Genomic DNA, 19,556 nt, shown 5'->3' with positions numbered 1-19,556 from the left:
ATCCTCATTTTAAAACCATACCCCACTTTTCATTTCAGCTGGAGTTCTTATTTAAGTTGAATGCTTAGCTCAATCATTCATGTTTTACAGGCACTGTGGTTATATCAAAGCCAAGCAAGACCCAGATGAAGATAAGATGCATTTCCAGCATGGAAGAGGTAAGAACTGGCTATTCAATGACTCCACTTGGTCTCTGTAGAATGACTGGGCCCTCTGGCTGGCACTTTCCAAAATACAAATGTGTATTACCTTCAAGGACTATAAAGACTTGGCCGATGCTCTTCATTTTACCACAGGTTTTCCATACTGGCAGAGTTTTTAGGTTCCATGACAGATTAGAGCAAAGCTTTTCTCGTTCTGGACTTACCAATACATCATTTGGTGTTGCCAGTTTTTCGTGTGAGCTTTAGAATATTCAGATTAAAAAATCTGTAGCTATATTTTTCTTTTTTTTACCATTTATATAGCTGGTGCTGTGAACTTTAGTGAAAAAGTTCAACAACTTGTATAAATTTGTACCTTTTTTATTACAACATGTAGATTTGTAGATACTGTAATGTTGTCTGCAGCAGGCATGATTCTGTATGTATTTGTTCCATGAAATAATTGTTTGTATACATAGCTTACAGAACGTCTACCACATTGCTTAATGTAATTTATCATGGTGTGTTCTGTTTTTATGACTGAAACTGCACAGGGCCTAATGTAACTGTTGTTATTTTTATGACTTTGTACTTTTGTAATGTTGTTTCCATGGTCATGCAAAAAGTGTAGTATACGTAGACACAGGGGAACATGAATGTACAGATCTATATGTATTATTTGCTGAATGACACATGTTCCGTATGGAAAAGTCAAAGATTTATGAAACCAGCTCTTTTGATAGAGATTGTCGCTGTATCCATCGTACCTTGATGTTGTTGTACAGTAATTGTGAATAACATTAAACTACAAGGTCAAAGAGTCAGGAGTGGTGTAGTTTCTTTTTGAAATATTATTGTGTGGAGTGTGTGCAATTCTTGCTTGCCATGTATCTTGTTGTCAGATAATGGGATGGCCAGAAATCTATATAACTTTTCCAATGTTGTCATCTACCAAATTCACATAAAAGTAGACCCAGTAGATTCATATACATAGACTAATGCCGCGTACGCACGAGCGGACTTTACGGCACACTTTGCTAGGCGGACTTTTCGACGTACTTTACGACGGACTTTCTGAATGAACGGACTTGCCTACACACAGTCCACCAAAGTCTGCCGAATTCGTACGTGATGACGTACGACCGAACTAAAACAAGGAAGTTCATAGCCAGTAGCCAATAGCTGCCCTAGCGTGGCTTTTTGTCCGTCGAACTAGCATACAGACGAGCGGACTTTTCAACCGGACTCGATTTCGACGGATTAATTTAAAACATGTTTCAAATCTAAGTCCGTCCAACTTTTGAGAAAACAAAGTCCGCTGGAGCCCACACACGATCGAATTGTCTGACGAAATCCAGTCCGCCGGGCAAAGTCTGCCGTAAAGTCCGCTCGTGTGTACGCGGCATTAGACATTGTGGACTTCTGTTCTCTTATACTTTTGATATCTGTATCATATATACAGTATATCATGATTCCAAACAAAGGGATCAAGGTTAAATATGTAATTCTTTAAACATTTGATAGTTTAAGAGGAACTCCAGTCCCCTATAATGTTGGCCCCCTTTCCCTCCAATGCCACCATCTTTGATAATCTGGCAGTGGCTCAGATGTGCTGAAGGGTTTTGCACAGGCCTTTCGTTCCCAGCAGAACCCTGTGATACATCTGCTCTCACACAGGTATTTCCCCATACAGGAGCAGACACACTAAAATCTGAAGCAGGGCTCTTCCAGGACTTGAATCCCTGTGGTACATCTGTGTGCACACAGAATCTAGCGGCATGCATTCACCCATTATTGAGACTGTGCCCTGTGATGCACCATGGACATCCTAGGAAGTATTGGGGGCTAATGGCATTCTCACCTAGGAGAAAAGAAACGTTAGAAACCTTAAAAAATTCCAAATTATGTATTATCTAATTGTGTGTGTGAGGGGGTGAGGGGGAGGTTAAAATAAGTGTTTCCTTAGGTTGAAGGTGCGCTTTAGATAATTAATTCCAATAATGAATTACTTTATGGGCAGCAATAATCTCAGTGGCAGCAAATCAGACAGATCTGCCAATGTTGCTAAAATATATCTGGTATTCTACTTATGCGCATTCTATCTGCATTCTAAAGTAACTATCACTAGGCTAGTTTAAGATTTTGCAATTTCATTCATTGTATAGGAATTTATTATTTCATGATTCTGGCTTTAAACTGATGATACAATTATTATTATTAGTTATTTTAGGTTTCAACAGTCTGTATTTCATCAATGCTGTTTGCCAGATATTCTTAGCTTAGACATAAGGATGACAGTATAAACCTTGGTAGAGGAGAAATGAAGGCGGGGTAAGGTCCTACAATGAGCTGAAGACTTCTTATTAAAGAAAACTATTGATTTTAGTGGAGTCAGATATCAACTAGTTTTCCAAAGTAAAGTGAGCCTATGAACAGTGGTAGTGTTTTTACACAAACATTGTGTAACTGCCTTTGTGGTTTAATGTCCCATAGTAATATTTTTAATGTTCTGATAACGATAAGACCAAATGTTATGTTTAGCTACCGAAACTAATAAATTGTTACTAAACATCTTGAAAATACTATGGTAAATTAACTGATCATGTTTCCCCTAAGTACTTTTTCAGCACTTTAAAATATAAGTAAGAAAGTAAAAGAAAGTAAAATAAATAAGTGTGTACATTAATAAAGAAGTTGTAAATAAATACATTCTCAAATTAAAAAAAGGTTCCTGTTACATCAACAGCACCAAGTAATGTACAGAGCGTCAAAACTGTGTAATATCAATAGTTATGGTCAGTCTTAAAAACTGGTATTTCAAATGAGTTTTGAGTAGTTGCTTGAAAGTTGAAACTCAGGCTGACATCTTATGTTTCTGAAGGACTTTGCTGATGTGATATTTCTGCCAGTTTCGCCTTTCTTCCATAGCCAGTAACAGCTCTATGGACATAAACTCTTGATGTGTTCTGTGCAACAATGCAAAGAGTGGCACATTGCTATTGCCTTGTGGAAGGGTTCAGATATACTAACTACAGCAGTGAAAATACTTACTCAAAATAAAAATACCTATTTTTGGATGAATCGGCCTTAAAGATACTGGTGTATGAATATATACATTTGTGAACTTCTATGTCTGGGAGAATGCTGTGTAGTTTGCACTCATCAGTGGATTTTTTGTAATTACAATACCTATAGAATTAGGTAAAGCAAGAAATATTATATTTTGAAACAGTTTTTGGACTTTTTTCTCTTATTGAAAATTCACAAAAAGCCAAGGCTGCTATCTCTGCATTGACTTCCTCTGGAGGTCAGAGGAGAAAGAAAGTCTTATCGCTCCTCTAGAAGGGACCTTCATATCTCTTTCTCTTTTTTTGGAAGCTGTTTAGACCAGATGAAACACTTCAAGCACCATCTTAGATCCTTGCTGTGTGTCACGTATTAGGAGTCACAGGGGCAGAACCAGTTTTGATCTCAAAGAGCTTTTATTTGTTTCATGGCTGGCAATATATACATTCTCCACAGATGAAAACACTGGAAGGTGTAAAAGAGACAACGTTATTTTTGCAGAACCTTTTGGAAAACTTGAACTCTTGTGTGTGATTAGATAAGATTGGTGAAGTGCTGTGTGTGGGGATGCATCTTTTCATAAGAGCATTTGGATTGCTTGCATAAACACCCAGTGTAGATAAAACACTGTACACTTGGCAACAGCAGAGGATTCTGGGAAAGCTTTCTTGCTCATATGGTGTACAAGGAAAAAAGGACTCAGTTGCCTGTATAACCTGCCTTCTCTCTGCTCCATGTTACTTAGAACCCGCATTATTAAGGGAGATTTTTTGTGTGTAAAATTAAGCCTTTACAGTATCACTGATAACCAGTCTTGTCATGACCAATGTTCCTCCAATACTATATTAAAGTGATTTACTCAATAATTTTGTTTTGCTTTTTTTTTTTTTTTTTTTTTATACTGACCTTGGTATACCATTAACTCTTCCATATATGTTAATATAAGTTGGCACAACACAGTTTAGAAGCATTGCACGTACTACTAGCATCTAATGCCTGCAAATGTGTGTACCACTTTCAGGTATCCGTAAGTAATATCACGTTAGCTTCTAGTGTCAGTTTATGCTTAGTCTGTGCTGTCAGAATAGTGCCAGCTTCTGCTGCTTATATTGATGTTTGTCTGCCATCAAGCAATCTGCTCTAAAAGGGCAAGAGCATGCCAAAAGTGAGAGAACCTGTCTAATCAGGATGTTGACCTCTCAGAAATGGCTGTCAAGACTGTTATTGAGGACCTTTCCATTTTTATTAGTGATCTGGTTCTCCCTGATGGTTCACAGAAAATGTGGCGCAGCTGCACCTAGACAAAATGAGCTGTAAAGGGCACCTACAACTCCGTAACCAAAGAGACAACTCGTAAACAAAACACACTTTCTGGAACCTTCCCAGTATTAGAGCCTAAAACAGTTGTCTTAAAGGCCTTGCTGTTAACATGGTCCTGAATAAAATATGTACTAATCTACATGCATGTAATCTGTATCTGGACATGTACCATTTAAGAAATAAGGTACATAAATTTGTAAGAAAGAAGGCTAGAGGCCGACAAAATGTTGGTTTCACTCATGGCAAGGGCATGTGTCTTTTTTCAAGACATGGTTCAATAAGGTGTATGTAATAAGCTACCGTATGTTGGGGTGTTTTGCTGCCTATGTAAGGAAAAATATAAGCCTGTATGCTCCATTTAACCTACCTGTTTTTGTGTTGCTAGTGAAGCTGCCGGGGAGCAGAACCTATATCCACCCACACACATACGAGGATCCCAACCAGGCTGTACGGGACTTTGCCAAAGAGATTGATGCCTCCAATATCCGCATAGAGCGGGTAATAGGTGCAGGTAAGAGAAGCGGAGCTTATGCAGTTATCAGTTACATTTGTAGATGTGCATGAGGGTAAATTGTATCTTCACTTCTTCTATAGGGTAATGCACATTGTCAGTTACAAAATGTAATTTAAAATATATCTAAAGTCGAAATGTGTTGTTTTTTTGGTTTTGGAAAGGGCAGGCAATGTTAAACTCCCATCAGATCTTTTTTTATTGCTGTCTCTATAAAATTTATGAGATTTCTCTTAACTTCCTACTTTGGAAATACCACAGGAAGTTGGAGGAAATCTTTCACATTGAAATAAAATCCTGAACAAGTGTCCACAATGGAAGATCCATCTATTCCTGTACCAGAGAGACAACACTTTCAGTCCAAGTTCTGTGGTCATCTGAACAAGTATAGAGGCTGAATATCCCCAGCGGTGATACAGGCATCAATAAAAACCTTACAGAGGTTCCAACTCTTCTCTATGCATCCAACATTTAAAATATTTGATTGATTAAAAAAAAAAAAAACGTGTAAAGTCTTAAGGTTGAACGACATGAGTATGACCACCTCCATTACAGGCTCTAAAACATTACACTCATGGTGGGATGCGCTTTATGGATTTCCTCTGTTTCCTTAGGAACACTGTGATAGCGGGCTGAATGTACAATTACTGAGGAGCTTGGAAGGAGCTTGCTGTACTAACTATGCTAAGTTAGTACAGTGATCTCACCGCTGGGCTATTGTCATTGGCTGTTAGCGCTGATCGGACACTGGCTTTCCAGCACGTCCATTCGACAGAAGCCAGCCATTCGGACAGGCTGATGTACACATGGGCCAAATATCGGCCAGTTTCTGTTGAGCTGGCCAATACCAGTCGATATTCGGCCTGTGTGTGCCAGGCTTGAGACTTATAGTTGGTACAACCTGTACTGTTACTTGCAGGTAGCTTTATAGGGAAAATTATATTCCTAAAACTATGCATCCTCTTAAGATAATGACCGCCTGTGTAACAGGACCTGTTAGGGTGCCTTAAAGGGGTTGTAAACCTTCTTGGTTTTTCACCTCAATGCAATCTATGCATTGAGGTGAAAAACCACTTGCAGTGCAGCAGCCCCCCAGTGCCCCTGTTTTACACACCTGAACCCTCTTTTTCTCGCGCTGGGGATGAGCACACCAGCTCTAGCCGGTGTCTCATGTCCTGATTGGCTAGATTGATAGCTGTGCAGCCATTGGCTCCCGCTGCTGTCAATCAAATCCAATGACGCGGGCACCGGGGGCGGGGCCGAGGGTGGCATTCGTGTCTATGGATGCAAATGCTGGACTCGGGAGTACTTCCCCGAGGGGGTTATCCGATGCGGAGAGGAGCCGCGAGAGCCGCCGGGGAACCACAGAAGAGCAGGTTCGGGGCCACTCTGTGCAAAACGAGCTGCACAGTGGAGGTAAGTATGATATGTGTGTTATTTTAAATAAAAGAAAAACGAACCCTTATAATCACTTTAAGTACATTTGACATTTGCTACATCAGTGACATGTAGATGAGAAAAAAACCTACCTTTATCTTTTTTTTTTTATTTCTTGCATCTCAGAGTTGCTGATTCTCTGAAGCCTCTTTACAGCGACTGTTGTTTACATGCATGCACTCCAGCAATGGCTGCATGACATTTCCTGATAGGGACAATAGTTGAGGTCCATGTGACAGTGTGACAACACAGAATCCAAACTAGGAAACAGGAATGGAGCGTTGTCAATCTACCGTATAAGAAGTTCTGTAAGCAGTTATTACTTGGTATTATGAAAGCTGCAGATTTAAAGATATTGAAAATGATTTTGAAGTTAGATTAACATGTTAATAAGATGCTTATATGAGATTTTAGTGATTGGATTTACATAAGCTTTAAAGCTGCAGGTTTAAATATGCAAAAATCAAATCTATCTATCTATCTATCTATCTATCTATCTATCTATCTATCTATCTATCTATCTATCTATCTATCTATCTATCTATCTATCTATCTATCTATCTATCTATCTATCTATCTATCTATCTATCTATCTATCTATCTATCTATCTATCTATCTATCTATCTATCTATCTATCTATCTATCTAGTCATATTTTTCTCTTGCTTGCCAGTGTGACATTTGGTGCTTTTGATCTCCAAATCCCCTGTTCCATTAGAAATCCTCCTATCAAGTAGCTTCCTACACCATATCATCCCTCCATAGAGTAGGCTCAGAGTGGGCTTTTGATCAGCAACATCCCCAATCACATTAGAGTCTTCTTCCCATAGAAGGGTCTTAAGTACTTTTGTAGAGAGTACGGACCTGATTACTGCTGCTCTGTCCATTACCCATTCATTGCCGAGATGTTTCTTCTCATTGAAGTGGGAAAAGAACAAGTCTCAACTCCGTGACTTTGATACTAATAGCTCCCTAATAACATTTTAATGGTAAGGCATCTAAATTCTGCACAGGAAAGCTAAAAGCAGGAAACTTGCCCTCTTGAAAATGGTGTACTCTGGAGTATAAAAGTCTGCCCACTTAAAGTACACAAAAAATCTAACAGAAGAAATACATGTCAAGATGAATGTTGTATGTACCCGCCCTATTCACAACAATGCTTCGCGCTTAGAACGATATAATCAACAGTATATATAGCATATAATTGAACATATGAATAAATAAATAAATAGCAGCAGCTTGAATAATAGATAATATATATAGGCAATAGTGAGTCAGTTAAGTCAATAGCATTCCTTCAGTATTGCAGCAGCGCTGTGTGACCCCAATAATTGGGATCCTTTTTTCCAATCAAGTTCATAAAGTGCAAAGACGGGAAACAGATGATAAAAAGATGATATACATCCCCCTAGTCAATAATCTCGTGTTCTGTGAGGATAGTTAGTCCATTCACCAAGCGATATACCACGTGCTGGGATCCCCAATGAAAAACTCACTCACCAGAGATTTAACCGATATGAGCCTTAATTAGTATTAGTTGGTCTGCACCATTCTCCAAACGACCACCAGATGTCAGTCTAATTCTCGGTAGTTCCAATGCAATATGTGGAAGAAATAAATGTCCACATAGTGTGATACCGCTAAACACTTTTATTAAAACATCTAAACATTTCCCTTTAAAAACATGCGTACCAGATAATCATTCAATAAGAGCAAAGAAAATTAAGTGCACTGTGCCTGTTGCGTCCTTTAATCCGACAGGGATGACAGGAGCGCTCACTGTGTGTGGTTACAGCTGTGCGCTTCCTGATTCCTCGGTCAATGGAGCACATGCGTCACTTCCGGTGTGTCATGTCCCTGAAGTTTCGTCCTATCCCGGACTTCTTCTGAGGGCGTCAGAAGAAATACATATTCTGCAGTATTTAGAGCTGGAGGGAGAGTTGTGTATAACCAGATTTCATCCCTTGCGTGTAAGAGGCAGTCTAGTGTGTCCAAATAGAGGACTCAAGTGTTTGCCTTAAAGTGAGCTGATCATCTACGCACACTAAAAGATTTTATTGCATGTAGCACATTTTACTAATGTATGTAAACATTCATAGGAAGTATATTAGCTTCTGAAATATTCCACTACCATGGACCTATTACTTCCATGCAATCACACAATATTTTAGAATCTGCAGAGGTATGGCATATAATTAACTCAATATCAGTATAGCTTTGTGCTAAAATTAGCATATCATTTTCACAGGTCTGCATAATGTTTCCCTAACTAGGGCAGGACTATTAAAAGTAACAAAGGAACCGACTGCCCTCTGCAATACAAACAATGTGGTCAGGTAATGTGCTATCAGTAATCACTGACTGCACGCTGGGGTGCGTAGGGGTTCTAACCGCTCCATAGTTTGTTAATATCAGTCCAAAAAAAAAACCTGTAAGTGCATCACAGCCATTCCAGGATTATCCCATTTATTCTATTATCACCAGTCTTAAACTGCACAATGTTTCAGGCAGGGTTATCACTTCATCAGGTGCCTTAACTTATTTAAATACTTCTAGATGAGCTACAGATGGGCTAAGTTTGCCTGAAACATTTTTGCAGTTTTTGATCCATGATGATCATATAGATGAGATGCTCCACTTTTGAAATGCTTGCCCTCTGGACATTCTTGTTTTTAAAAAGCAATGGCAACACTCAGAGGTAGACACACATGGATGACCAATTGTACGGGCACGTCTGCTGGGTGTCCATCCACTAAATATGTCAGCTGTGCTAGCTAGAGTTTATTATTTGCTCATTATGTGCTTATTATTTGCGCTAATTATGTGCTAATTATGTGCATAAATGCACTTCAAGCCTAAAGCATATCTAATTACAAAAACAAAAATGTATATATTGCAGTTTGCAAGTTCTTAGAAGTGGAGGTTGCATTTGTTTTCTTTCTTCAGGCTTTTCTCTATTATTTTCATTTGGTAATACTGTGAATCACCCACTTCCCTTCCCTTTGTGTCTGCATTCACTTCTCCATGGTATCTATAGAGGGTTCCATAGTTATCTATGATTCCATAAATGGAGGATGGGCAGATGAAGAAAAGGTCCACCTCATCTATTCATAAATTGTGTTTCATTCATTCAAGTTTCAATACAGGAGGTGGGCCCCAAAGGCGAGCATAGTCGGGCAATCTTGATGAGTGCCGGTCACAACCCCCTCAGCTATTAACCTCTCCAAACCAGATGATTATGGTGGCGGGTGTAGGGGAGCTTCGGAATAGGAGGATTTCAAGTAAAGCAGGAGCCAGCAAAAGGGACATGTCGGAGTAATAGTAAGACATATCTCTTGTGCTGATTTTTTAAATGAAGGCCTTAAAGGGGTTGTAAACCCTTGTGTTTTTTCACCTTAATGCATCATATGCATTAAGATGAAAAACACCTGGCAATGACCAACCCCCCCCCCCCCATTTTACTTACCTGAGCCCTGGAGCCGCACCCAGCTGGGACACACTGTCCCTCTGCCTGGGGTTCTCAGCACTTGATTGGATAGATTGATAACAGCGCCGCCATTGGCACCTGCTGCTGTCAATCAAATCCAATGACGCGGGCGCCGGGGGGTGGGGCCGAGTCATACATTCAGCGGCTATGGCTGCAGAACGGTGGACTCAGGAGTCGCCCGCAAGGTAACCTCCCCCGGGACAGCGCTTCTCCTAGGGGGTTATCTGATGCTGGGAGGAGCCGCGAGAACTGCCGAGGGACCCCAGAAATCAGTGTTCGGGGCCACTCTGTGCAAAATGAATTGCACAGTGGAGGTAAGTATGACATGTTTGTTATTTTTTTTATATTTGAAGCTTTACAATCACTTTAATGTATTTCATTAGCCTTCTGCTTTTTATTATGTAGGTATGTTTGGTGCCTAACCGATTGTTATTTTATTGTACTGTATATTAGTGTAACCAGGTATCTTCATTACAGCCAAAATTATGGAATATGAACCAGAGTTTGCCTTTGGTAGTTAAAAAAAAAAAGACCATGAATGTTCATTGCTTTAAACTACTCTGCCAGGCTATTTACAACATAGAAGTTCTCTGACAGCATGGCCTAATAAGAAATATTTTCTGCATTCCTTTTAGCTGATCTGTTTTGTGTCCATTTGTCTTCAAGCTGGATTATAATGTGTTACCTCCCATGAATGCCTAGCAAAATCTTGAGATTTAAATCTGAATGTTTTATTATAAAATGAAATGAGAAATGAGGGTGGCACTATGTTCATTATCATTCCTACATTATCATATATATTGTCAAGGTCTGCTTCTGCCCATAGACATGGAATATACTAGCTGGATCAGGAAGTGCTAATCTGTTGTCTATAAATACCATGAATTATCTGCCCATATGCTATAAATCTTTTAAATATATCATCTACTGCACTTCTGTAATATATAAAATTTGTGGTTTCACATATAATATAGTGCATAACACGTTCCAAGGAGAATTGTGCACAGTTGTTTTATTAAGATGTAGCAGTAACATGAAACAATAGAAGAGAGGGCCATGTTCTTGGGAGCATTCTTAAGGGATAAGGGGTTGAAAGGTAGGGGAGGTGAGTAAGCTATATATGAAATAACAGTGTGTATCTTGCCAAATGAAAAAGCAGTGATGGAACTTTTACTGTAGATAATACAATGAACCTAACAGTTTCAGTGGTGGATAGTGCCATGGGAGGGAATGCCAGAGAAGGCAGAGACAGGTGAGAAGTTCTGGATGCAGGTGTATAAAGCTGGCGATAGACAGCTGAATTCTCTCCCAGCAGGGACGGTCGAGATTCGAACCATGTAAGGGCAAGATGATTGCACCCAATTCGATCCATCGATTGACTTGGGTACAACCAGCTTGTCGGATTTTTAAGATACGATTACTGCCAGAGACTTTAGCCACTAGCAGTATTTACTATGTTCTCCCAGCAGGGACGGCTTTCCGTGCCCTCCCCTTCCCCCCCGCCGGCAGAACATCATAGCTCCATGGGAGGCACTCCCCCATCAACACTGACTGTGAAAGGAAAGACAGGAAAGAAAATTGTACCATCTATGACCAGCTTAAGAAAGTGATTAAGTGTGGAGGACAGGAGAAGGTCATGTGGAGAGATGATGTGGTATTGGGACAACATTTGTCAATTAGCAGGGAAGTAAATAAAAGAGCCGAATGACAGAGATATTTGTATGTTAAAGTTAAAATTTTAAACTGACTTCTCTGAGGAACAGCACGTGAGAAGCAGGAAGGTAAAGACTGAATAGAATGGGGCATTTATGGCCATTATAAGGCAGTGAAATAATATGCTTAGTGAATACCATTCATTCTCTGTCCTCTTCCATTATACCTGTGCTAATTGTTGTACAATAAATAATGCATTCATGCAGATTTTCAAATGCGGTTTCACATAATGTATGCAGAAACATGGCTGATGTCAGATTTACATGAACCAGTGCATTTATTGTGAGGCCATATGAGTTTCAAAGGTAACATACTTTTATCTCTTTTTTATTGTACAGGTGAGTTCGGAGAGGTGTGTAGTGGATGGCTGAAATTACCCAGCAAGAGGGAGATCTGTGTGGCAATTAAGAGCCTTAAAGTTGGCTATGCTGAAAGACAGAGGAGAGACTTTTTAGGGGAAGCCAGTATCATGGGACAATTCGATCACCCGAATATCATTCGACTGGAAGGAGTCGTCACCAAATGTAAGTGCAGTTTTTGATAATGAAATATTGTATGTACAAGCTGATAGCACAGGCTTCCACAATGGCGTGTTACCTTTTTAAATAATTAAATCTACCTGGAACACATATATGACAAGAGATAAGTGAGGATCGGACCCTGGATGACTTTCTAAGAGGAGGGAGAAGATAGAACTTTTATTGTGGAATGTAGGATATTAAATATCACTTATTTCACCAAAAGCAACCTAGGGAACCTTTAACATAGAGGACAAATGCAACAAAATGGCCCTTTCATGGTAGAATGGATTTTTGAAGGCTTAAGAATGTGTACCATGAAAAGTGTGCCAAAATATCAAAGTAATTGGTGGACATGCTGAAAGGTGGGTGTTAGTAAAGTACATTGATTATTGGAACACACAGCTTTAATAATCCAGCATCTGCTTCCTTTGCAGCACTTTGCCATAGGTCACATGACATCTCAGAGCTGAAAGTTTGTGTTGGAATATTACCCTCTGCCTGGGGCTGGTATTGCAGATCTGAATGTGGGTTAGTTATATAAGGCCCACCAAGTGTTAGTGACTGTGCGTTTCACTCTGAGCAATGTCAAGTATATCCACTCAGGGCCCTCCAGCCCAACAGTTATTATAAACACTGGCTCAAGGGGAAATGCTCCCTGGTCCAGCCCTCCCCTGATCCAAAGACTTTCTAACTTGTTAGAAAACCTTTAAGGGAATACGTAGTGCTGAAAATGGATTTTCGAAGGACAAAAAGGAATTTAGGATAAGTCTTAGAGATGATTGTTACAAGTAGCAATGACATGAGGATGCTTTTGAAAGTGGGCAGGTGTCAACCATCCATAATTCCTGTAAAAACATCTGTCTGTCTAAGGTCGGATTACGGTTATTGCTACCCATTACACAACTACAGTAATCATTGAAACAATTTCCCACCTAAGCTTTGTGAATGTCTCTGATCATAGACACCTCCACATGGCATGAAAGTCTAAAAGCATCCTTATCGTATCACTTTATTGATGTTTTTATGATTAGAGCAATCCACAGAACTAGAGATGCTCTGCAGAGTAATGAAGGGGCTGGTTAGTTATATTAGAGCTATGAAAAGAGACAGATGGACCCAGAGAGCTACATTTTATTTCCTGAGCATAACTACACCTGACTGTTCATAGTAGTATACTGACATCTTCTACAGAGATTAAAGGCATAGCCCATCTTTTTAAAAAAAAGAATGCATGCACCAAAAATGATACAATGAACAATGTGCATTTATTACATTTTTTGCATTCAGGCCTGCAGAGCAGGTGCAGTGCACAGGTTCCAGCATTGTTTACCCCCAGTCCCAGGTCCCAATAGAGGTACAAGCCATCTGTTATGTGGCTAGAGGAAGATGTGAATTGACTACCATTGCAATAATGTCTTAGATATGGATGCAATATGAAACATGGTCTTAAAAGTGCACTATGCCTACATTGAGACATGAACATTTTATACTTACAAGAAACAGCTGCCGCAATGCTGTAATTTGCACTACACCTCAACTTTCTGCCACTATCAGTAATTACTACCAGTGTCTTTATTTCCTGAAAAGCTCTCGAAGCCTCCAAAAGTGCAAGCTAGTTGTTCCCAGGCTCTGAACACAACCTCTCTTCATCTATCAGAGAGCCAGTTACATGGCACAGAACCCATAAACTCTGTTAAAGGTTAATCGAATGATAGATTGCATTAGCAGTTTACTGACTTTTTTCACTTGTTGCCTGAAGTTGCTCAATAATGCAGTATAACCAGAAAACTAAAACATGTCATGTACAAAGTGACCTGCTATGGCTTTGAGAAAATACATTCCAAAAATTTATTGCAGAGATAGAATTGTATGCTTCTGTATAGGAGTGGACTCTGTGTTTTTTTCCCTTAGGCTGTAAAGTGACTTGCGACATTCGGAACCTAGAGGAATGCAGAACTACGCTACGCGAACATGGTAGAAAATTCCAGGGAAGGACATTTTATACAAACTTAGCCAGATGAACAGTGTGCACTTTTACATTGCCGATGGCTACTGCATTTGCTGTTGGCAGTAGGGTGTAAAATCTGAATTTACATGAAGGGTGTATAAATGTACTAGTACTAGTTATAATAAACCAGGGCTCATTCAGACATGATAGAACAGAGAAATTGAGGCGTTAAACATTGCAGCTATTCAGATTGCAACAGGTTTTTTTCAAGAGCTGATTGAACTTGAAAGGTGTAATTAGAGGGCTCATACACACAGGCAGCTGGGGGGCACTGAAATCAGATGGTTTTGCAGTGGTTTTACCCCCTCCCGATCTCTCACCTAAACTAGGGGATTCAGGTGCTCAGGGCTGTATACATGCCACATCCACAATGCTTTGCTGCAATACAGCTGCAAAAATGAAACAGCGTGTCACTTTTTTCGCAGGTGGTAGCATCGCTATGCGGTTGTGGCACAGTGGTTAAGATTTTTGAGGGTTAAAGAAGGCAGGGAGGAGGCAACATATCACCATCTCTTTGCCTGTCAAAGGCCCTTTGCAAATTGATCCCCACAGATCAATGGCAGTAACACCTCAAGAATGAATGAGCCCTTAGGTTGTTAGTAGGGATGAGCTTCGAGTTCGAGTCGAACTCATGTTTGACTCGAACATCGGCTGTTCGCCAGTTCTCCGAACAGCGAACAATTTGGGGTGTTCGCGGCAAATTCAAAAGCCGCGGAACACCCTTTAAAAGTCTATGGGAGAAATCAAAAGTGCTAATTTTAAAGGCTTATATGCATGGTATTGTCATAAAAAGTGTTTGGGGACCTGGGTCCTGCCCCAAGGGACATGGATCAATGCAAAAAAAAGTTTTAAAAACGGCCATTTTTTCAAGAGCAGTGATTTTAATAATGCTTAAAGTGAAACAATAAAAGTGTAATATTCCTTTAAATTTCGTACCTGGGGGGTGTCTATAGTATGCCTGTAAAGGGGCGCATGTTTCCAGTGTTTAGAACAGTCTGACAGAAAAATGACATTTCAAAGGAAAAAAAGTAATTTAAAACTACTCGCATGGAAATTCCCTGCAGGGGAACCCCGAACCAAAATTTTAAAAAAAATGACGTGGGGGTCCCCCTAAATTCCATACCAGGCCCTTCAGGTCTGGTATTGATATTAAGGGGAACCCTGGCCAAAATTTTTTTTAAAAATGGCGTGGGGTCCCCCTCAAAATCTATACCAGACCCTTCAGGTCTAGTATGGATTTTAAGGGGAACCCTACGCCAAAATAAAAAAAATGGCATGGGGTCCCCCCAAAAATCCATATCAGACCCTTATCCAAGCACGCAACCTGGCAGGCCGCAGGAAAAGAGGGGGGACGAGAGAGCGCCCCCCCTCCTGAACTGTACCAGGCCACATGCCCTCAACATTGGGTGGGTGCTTTGGAGTAGCCCCCCAAAACACCTTGTCCCCATGTTGATGGGGACAAAGGCCTTATCCCCACAACCCTTGCCCAGTGGTTGTGGGGGTCTGCGGGTGGGGGCTTATCGGAATCTGGAAGCAAAAGTACCCCTACCATTTCACAAAAAAAGTGTCAAAAATGTTAAAAATGACAAGAGACAGTTTTTGACAATTCCTTTACTTAAATGCTTCTTCTATCTTCTATCTTCCATCTACTTTCTTCTATCTTCTATCTTCCTTCGGTTTCTTCCTCCATCTTCTTCTTCTTCTGGTTCTTCTGGTTCTTCCTCCGGTGTTCTCGTCCGGAATCTTCCTCTGCGGCACCAGCGTCTTCTTCCCTTCTTCTTCTGGGCCGCTCCGCATCCAGCATGATGGGAGGCTCCTGCTGTGTGACGCTTCTCCTCTTCTGACGGTTCTTAAGTAACGGAGGGCGGGGCCACCCAGTGACCCCGCCCCATCTGACGCACGGGGACTTGATGGGGACTTCCCTGTGGCATTCCCCGTGACATCAGAGGGGGCGGACAGGGAAGTCATCGTGCGTCACCGGGTGGCCCCGCCCTCCGTTATTTAAGAACCGTCAGAAGAGAAGTGTCACACAGTGGGAGCCTGACGATGCCAGACGAGAACACCGGAGGAAGAACCAGAAGAACCAAAAGAACCAGAAGAAGAAGATGGAGGAAGAAACCGAAGGAAGATAGAAGATAGAAGAAAGAAGATAGAAGAAAGAAGATAGACGATAGAAGAAGCATTTAAATAAAGGAATTGTCAAAAACTGTCTCTTGTAATTTTTAACATTTTTGACACTTTTTTTGTGAAATGGTAGGGGTACTTTTTGTACCCCCTTACCATTTCACACAGGGGGAAGGGCTGGGATCTGGGGGTCCCCTTGTTAAAGGGGGCTTTCAGATTCTGATAAGCCCCCCGCTCGCAGACCCCCACAACCACCGGGCAAGGGTTGTGGGGATGAGGCCCTTGTCCCCATCAACATGGGGACAAGGTGTTTTGGGGGGCTACCCCAAAGCACCCTCCCAATGTTGAGGGCATGTGGCCTGGTACAGTTCAGGAGGGGGGGCTCTCTAATTTTTTTTAATTTTGGCGCGAAGGGCCTGAAGGGCCTGGTATTGAATTTAGGGGGACCCCCCACGTAATTTTTAAAAAAATTTTGTTTCAGGGCTCCCCTGTGGGGAATTCCCAATGCCGTTTTTATCAATGAACTTTTATGTGTATTGTCGGACCGGCAATTCATTTTTAGCTGCGAGTAGTTTTAAATAACTTTTTTTCCTTTGAAATGTCATTTTCCTGTCAGACTGTTCTAAACATGGGAAACATGCACCATTTTACAGGCATACTATAGACACCTCCCCAGGTATGAAATTTAAAGGAATATTACATTACTTTTTTGCATTGATCCATGTCCCCTGGGGCAGGACCCAGGTCCCCAAACACTTTTTATGACAATAACTTGCATATAAGCCTTTAAAATTAGCACTTTTGATTATTCATGTTCGTGTCCCATAGACTTTAATGGTGTTTGCGTGTTCGAACAAATTTTTTGCCTGTTCGCATGTTCTGTTAAAAGGTGATTCCATCTTATACCGGGTAAAAATAAAAAATAAAAATATACAACCTGGATCAACCGCTTGGTAGATAACAGACAGTTATTAACTGATACTGTATTCACTGCATAAGCCTATCACCATATAATACATAGCCGTATCTGGGGCTGTTCACGTGACCGAACCAAGCATATAAGAGAGGGGGAGGGGAAGAACCTTTTAAGCTAGTCACTTAGGTAGAACAATTCGGTCATTGTATAATTCATCTTTATTGTAGAAAAATGCACTGAACAAAAATGCCCAGTGAATTTCTTCACCAACCACCAACAATATATATATATATATATATATATATATATATAAAAAATATTGGTTGAAGGAATTCACTCAGACTTTGTTCCGCACTATATTTCCTATGGGTTCAACCGAGATATTCAAAACTTCTATTTGACCTTCCATAATAGAGGGTCCATTACTTGGGGTAAGAGCACATCTTAACCTTAATGAATAAGCGCACCTGTTAGTGTGTGAAACGCATCTACTGTACTATTTGAACTGTCTGTAACACTTGGGATGTTCATTCATTAAATACGAATTTTGATGGATCTTGGAGTGCAGCCATTTCTTCAGAGTTGACCTTAATGTTGGTGACGTCCCAAGGCGGAGGATTTTCTTGGATTTGGTTCAAAACAAGCACTTTAGTTCATGTCTGTTTATTTTCATTTATATTTATTTTGTTGCTATTCAGCCTGTGTTGCTGTATTGGACTTTATGAAGACATTTGGACTTTAATGGTCTACTCCTACTGAGCGCAACTTTATTTATTTTCACTTACTTGGTTGTGGAATATCTCACATATCTCACATCTCACATCAATATATATATTCGTTGGTGAATGAATTCACTGGGAATTTTTTTTTATAGTGCATTTTTTTACAATAAAGCTGAATTTTACATTAACCTAATTGTCCTACCTAAGTTTACCGGGTAGTTTGTAAACAATATAAACTTAATGGAATTCCCACATGGTAATAAATATACCATGAAACAAATGGCACTATACTATGATATACATTGTGATATACCTATACCATCATATTGTATCTGTAGTTTTGATGTTGTACCATGAGATGAGCTATAAAGTTATTGCCATTCATACATTTCTGGTCTATAAGGGTTCACAGTCCAAAAGTTTTCAGGTATGTTTAGTTTTGTTTATTGAAATTTAAAGCTTTGGGCAAGCATGTGAAGGCAAACCTCTAGGCACCTCAATTCACTTCCCCAGCAATGTCAAAAGGAATGGGTCATACAAAACATGATCTAGTTACCTCAACTAATAGAGGTAGCAAACCATGATCCACCTACAGTGAGGGGAGGAACTAGCTTAGCGATAGCCAATGACAGGGCTTTCCAGGAGGCATGACTTCATCATGTTATATAGTGTAAGCAGAGCTCTTTGCCTGACAGTTAATACGTGCGAAAGTCAGGAAATGATAAAAAACACTTAAAGTGGTTGTAAACCCCATTCATGAAATTTGAACTAAGCACATATATCTGTAGTGTTTACTTGTCTGTCTCCAAAGCTCTAAGTGGCACTTCTCTCTGGTGCTTCGTTCCTCTGTTATCAGAATGAGTCACTTCTGACAAGCTCTCTGACACATGAGATAGCATGAGCTAAAAAATTGTGTTGGGGAGGGAGATAAGCAGGGAGCTTGTCTATTCAGAATACAGCTCTGCATGTTCCTTTGTTCCTCTGCCTATGTGGAGGGGGTGTGTGTTCCTTTCCTCCAATCAGCTGTCCCACAGTGTAAGTCCACTCTCCCCACCCACCCCCATGTACTGCTGAAAGATGAAGAAAGATTTTTAACATGATCTGCATTATTCAAAGGGTTTAGAGAGGGGAAGACTGCAGATATGCAAGTAAAGCTTATGTAGGGAGATTTGTTTTATCTATGTGCATCATCTGAAGCTATTCACTTCAATGTATATATGTGAGGGTTTTCAATCACTTTAAAGCTCAACCTCAGCTTTGGAAAAAAAAAACTGCTCTTACTGCAGTATCTCCAGAACTGTCCCCCACTGAGTCACTTTTATGTGTTACAGTGACTATCCTACCCCTAAATTAAATAATTCCCAGTGTCATTCAAACCACTTACTTAATCAAGAACCCCCAAGCTCCTTGGCAAGTGGGGCAATGTCATGTTTATGTGAGAGAAGTTTGTAATGCAAAAACTAAAAAAGCTAATCTTAGCAAAAGATGCTGCAATAAAAGGTGTTTTTGGAAGGAATTTATTATTGAAAAATACATCATTTTAAGTCAGGGGCCTTTAAAACGCTTACTTGCAGTGTTTTTCATTCTA

The 19,556-nt window shown here is 40.2% G+C and overlaps 1 protein-coding gene across 1 annotated transcript in view; it reads left to right on the top strand.

Moving 5' to 3' along the window:
- Positions 1-19,556, top strand: part of LOC141141191 (ephrin type-A receptor 3-like) — a 348,950-nt gene that overhangs the window by 227,612 nt on the left and 101,782 nt on the right. Inside the window, 3 exon segments of the mRNA XM_073628888.1 lie at positions 91-158; positions 4,915-5,040; positions 12,016-12,201. Of these exon segments, the coding sequence (XP_073484989.1) occupies positions 91-158; positions 4,915-5,040; positions 12,016-12,201 (380 nt within the window).

The sequence above is a fragment of the Aquarana catesbeiana genome, linkage group LG04 (genome assembly GCF_042186555.1).
Source record: "Aquarana catesbeiana isolate 2022-GZ linkage group LG04, ASM4218655v1, whole genome shotgun sequence".
In the NCBI taxonomy this organism is placed as follows: domain Eukaryota; kingdom Metazoa; phylum Chordata; class Amphibia; order Anura; family Ranidae; genus Aquarana; species Aquarana catesbeiana.
The sequence above is the reverse complement of the archived record's forward strand: the minus strand, read 5'-3'. Positions and strand labels throughout refer to the sequence as shown.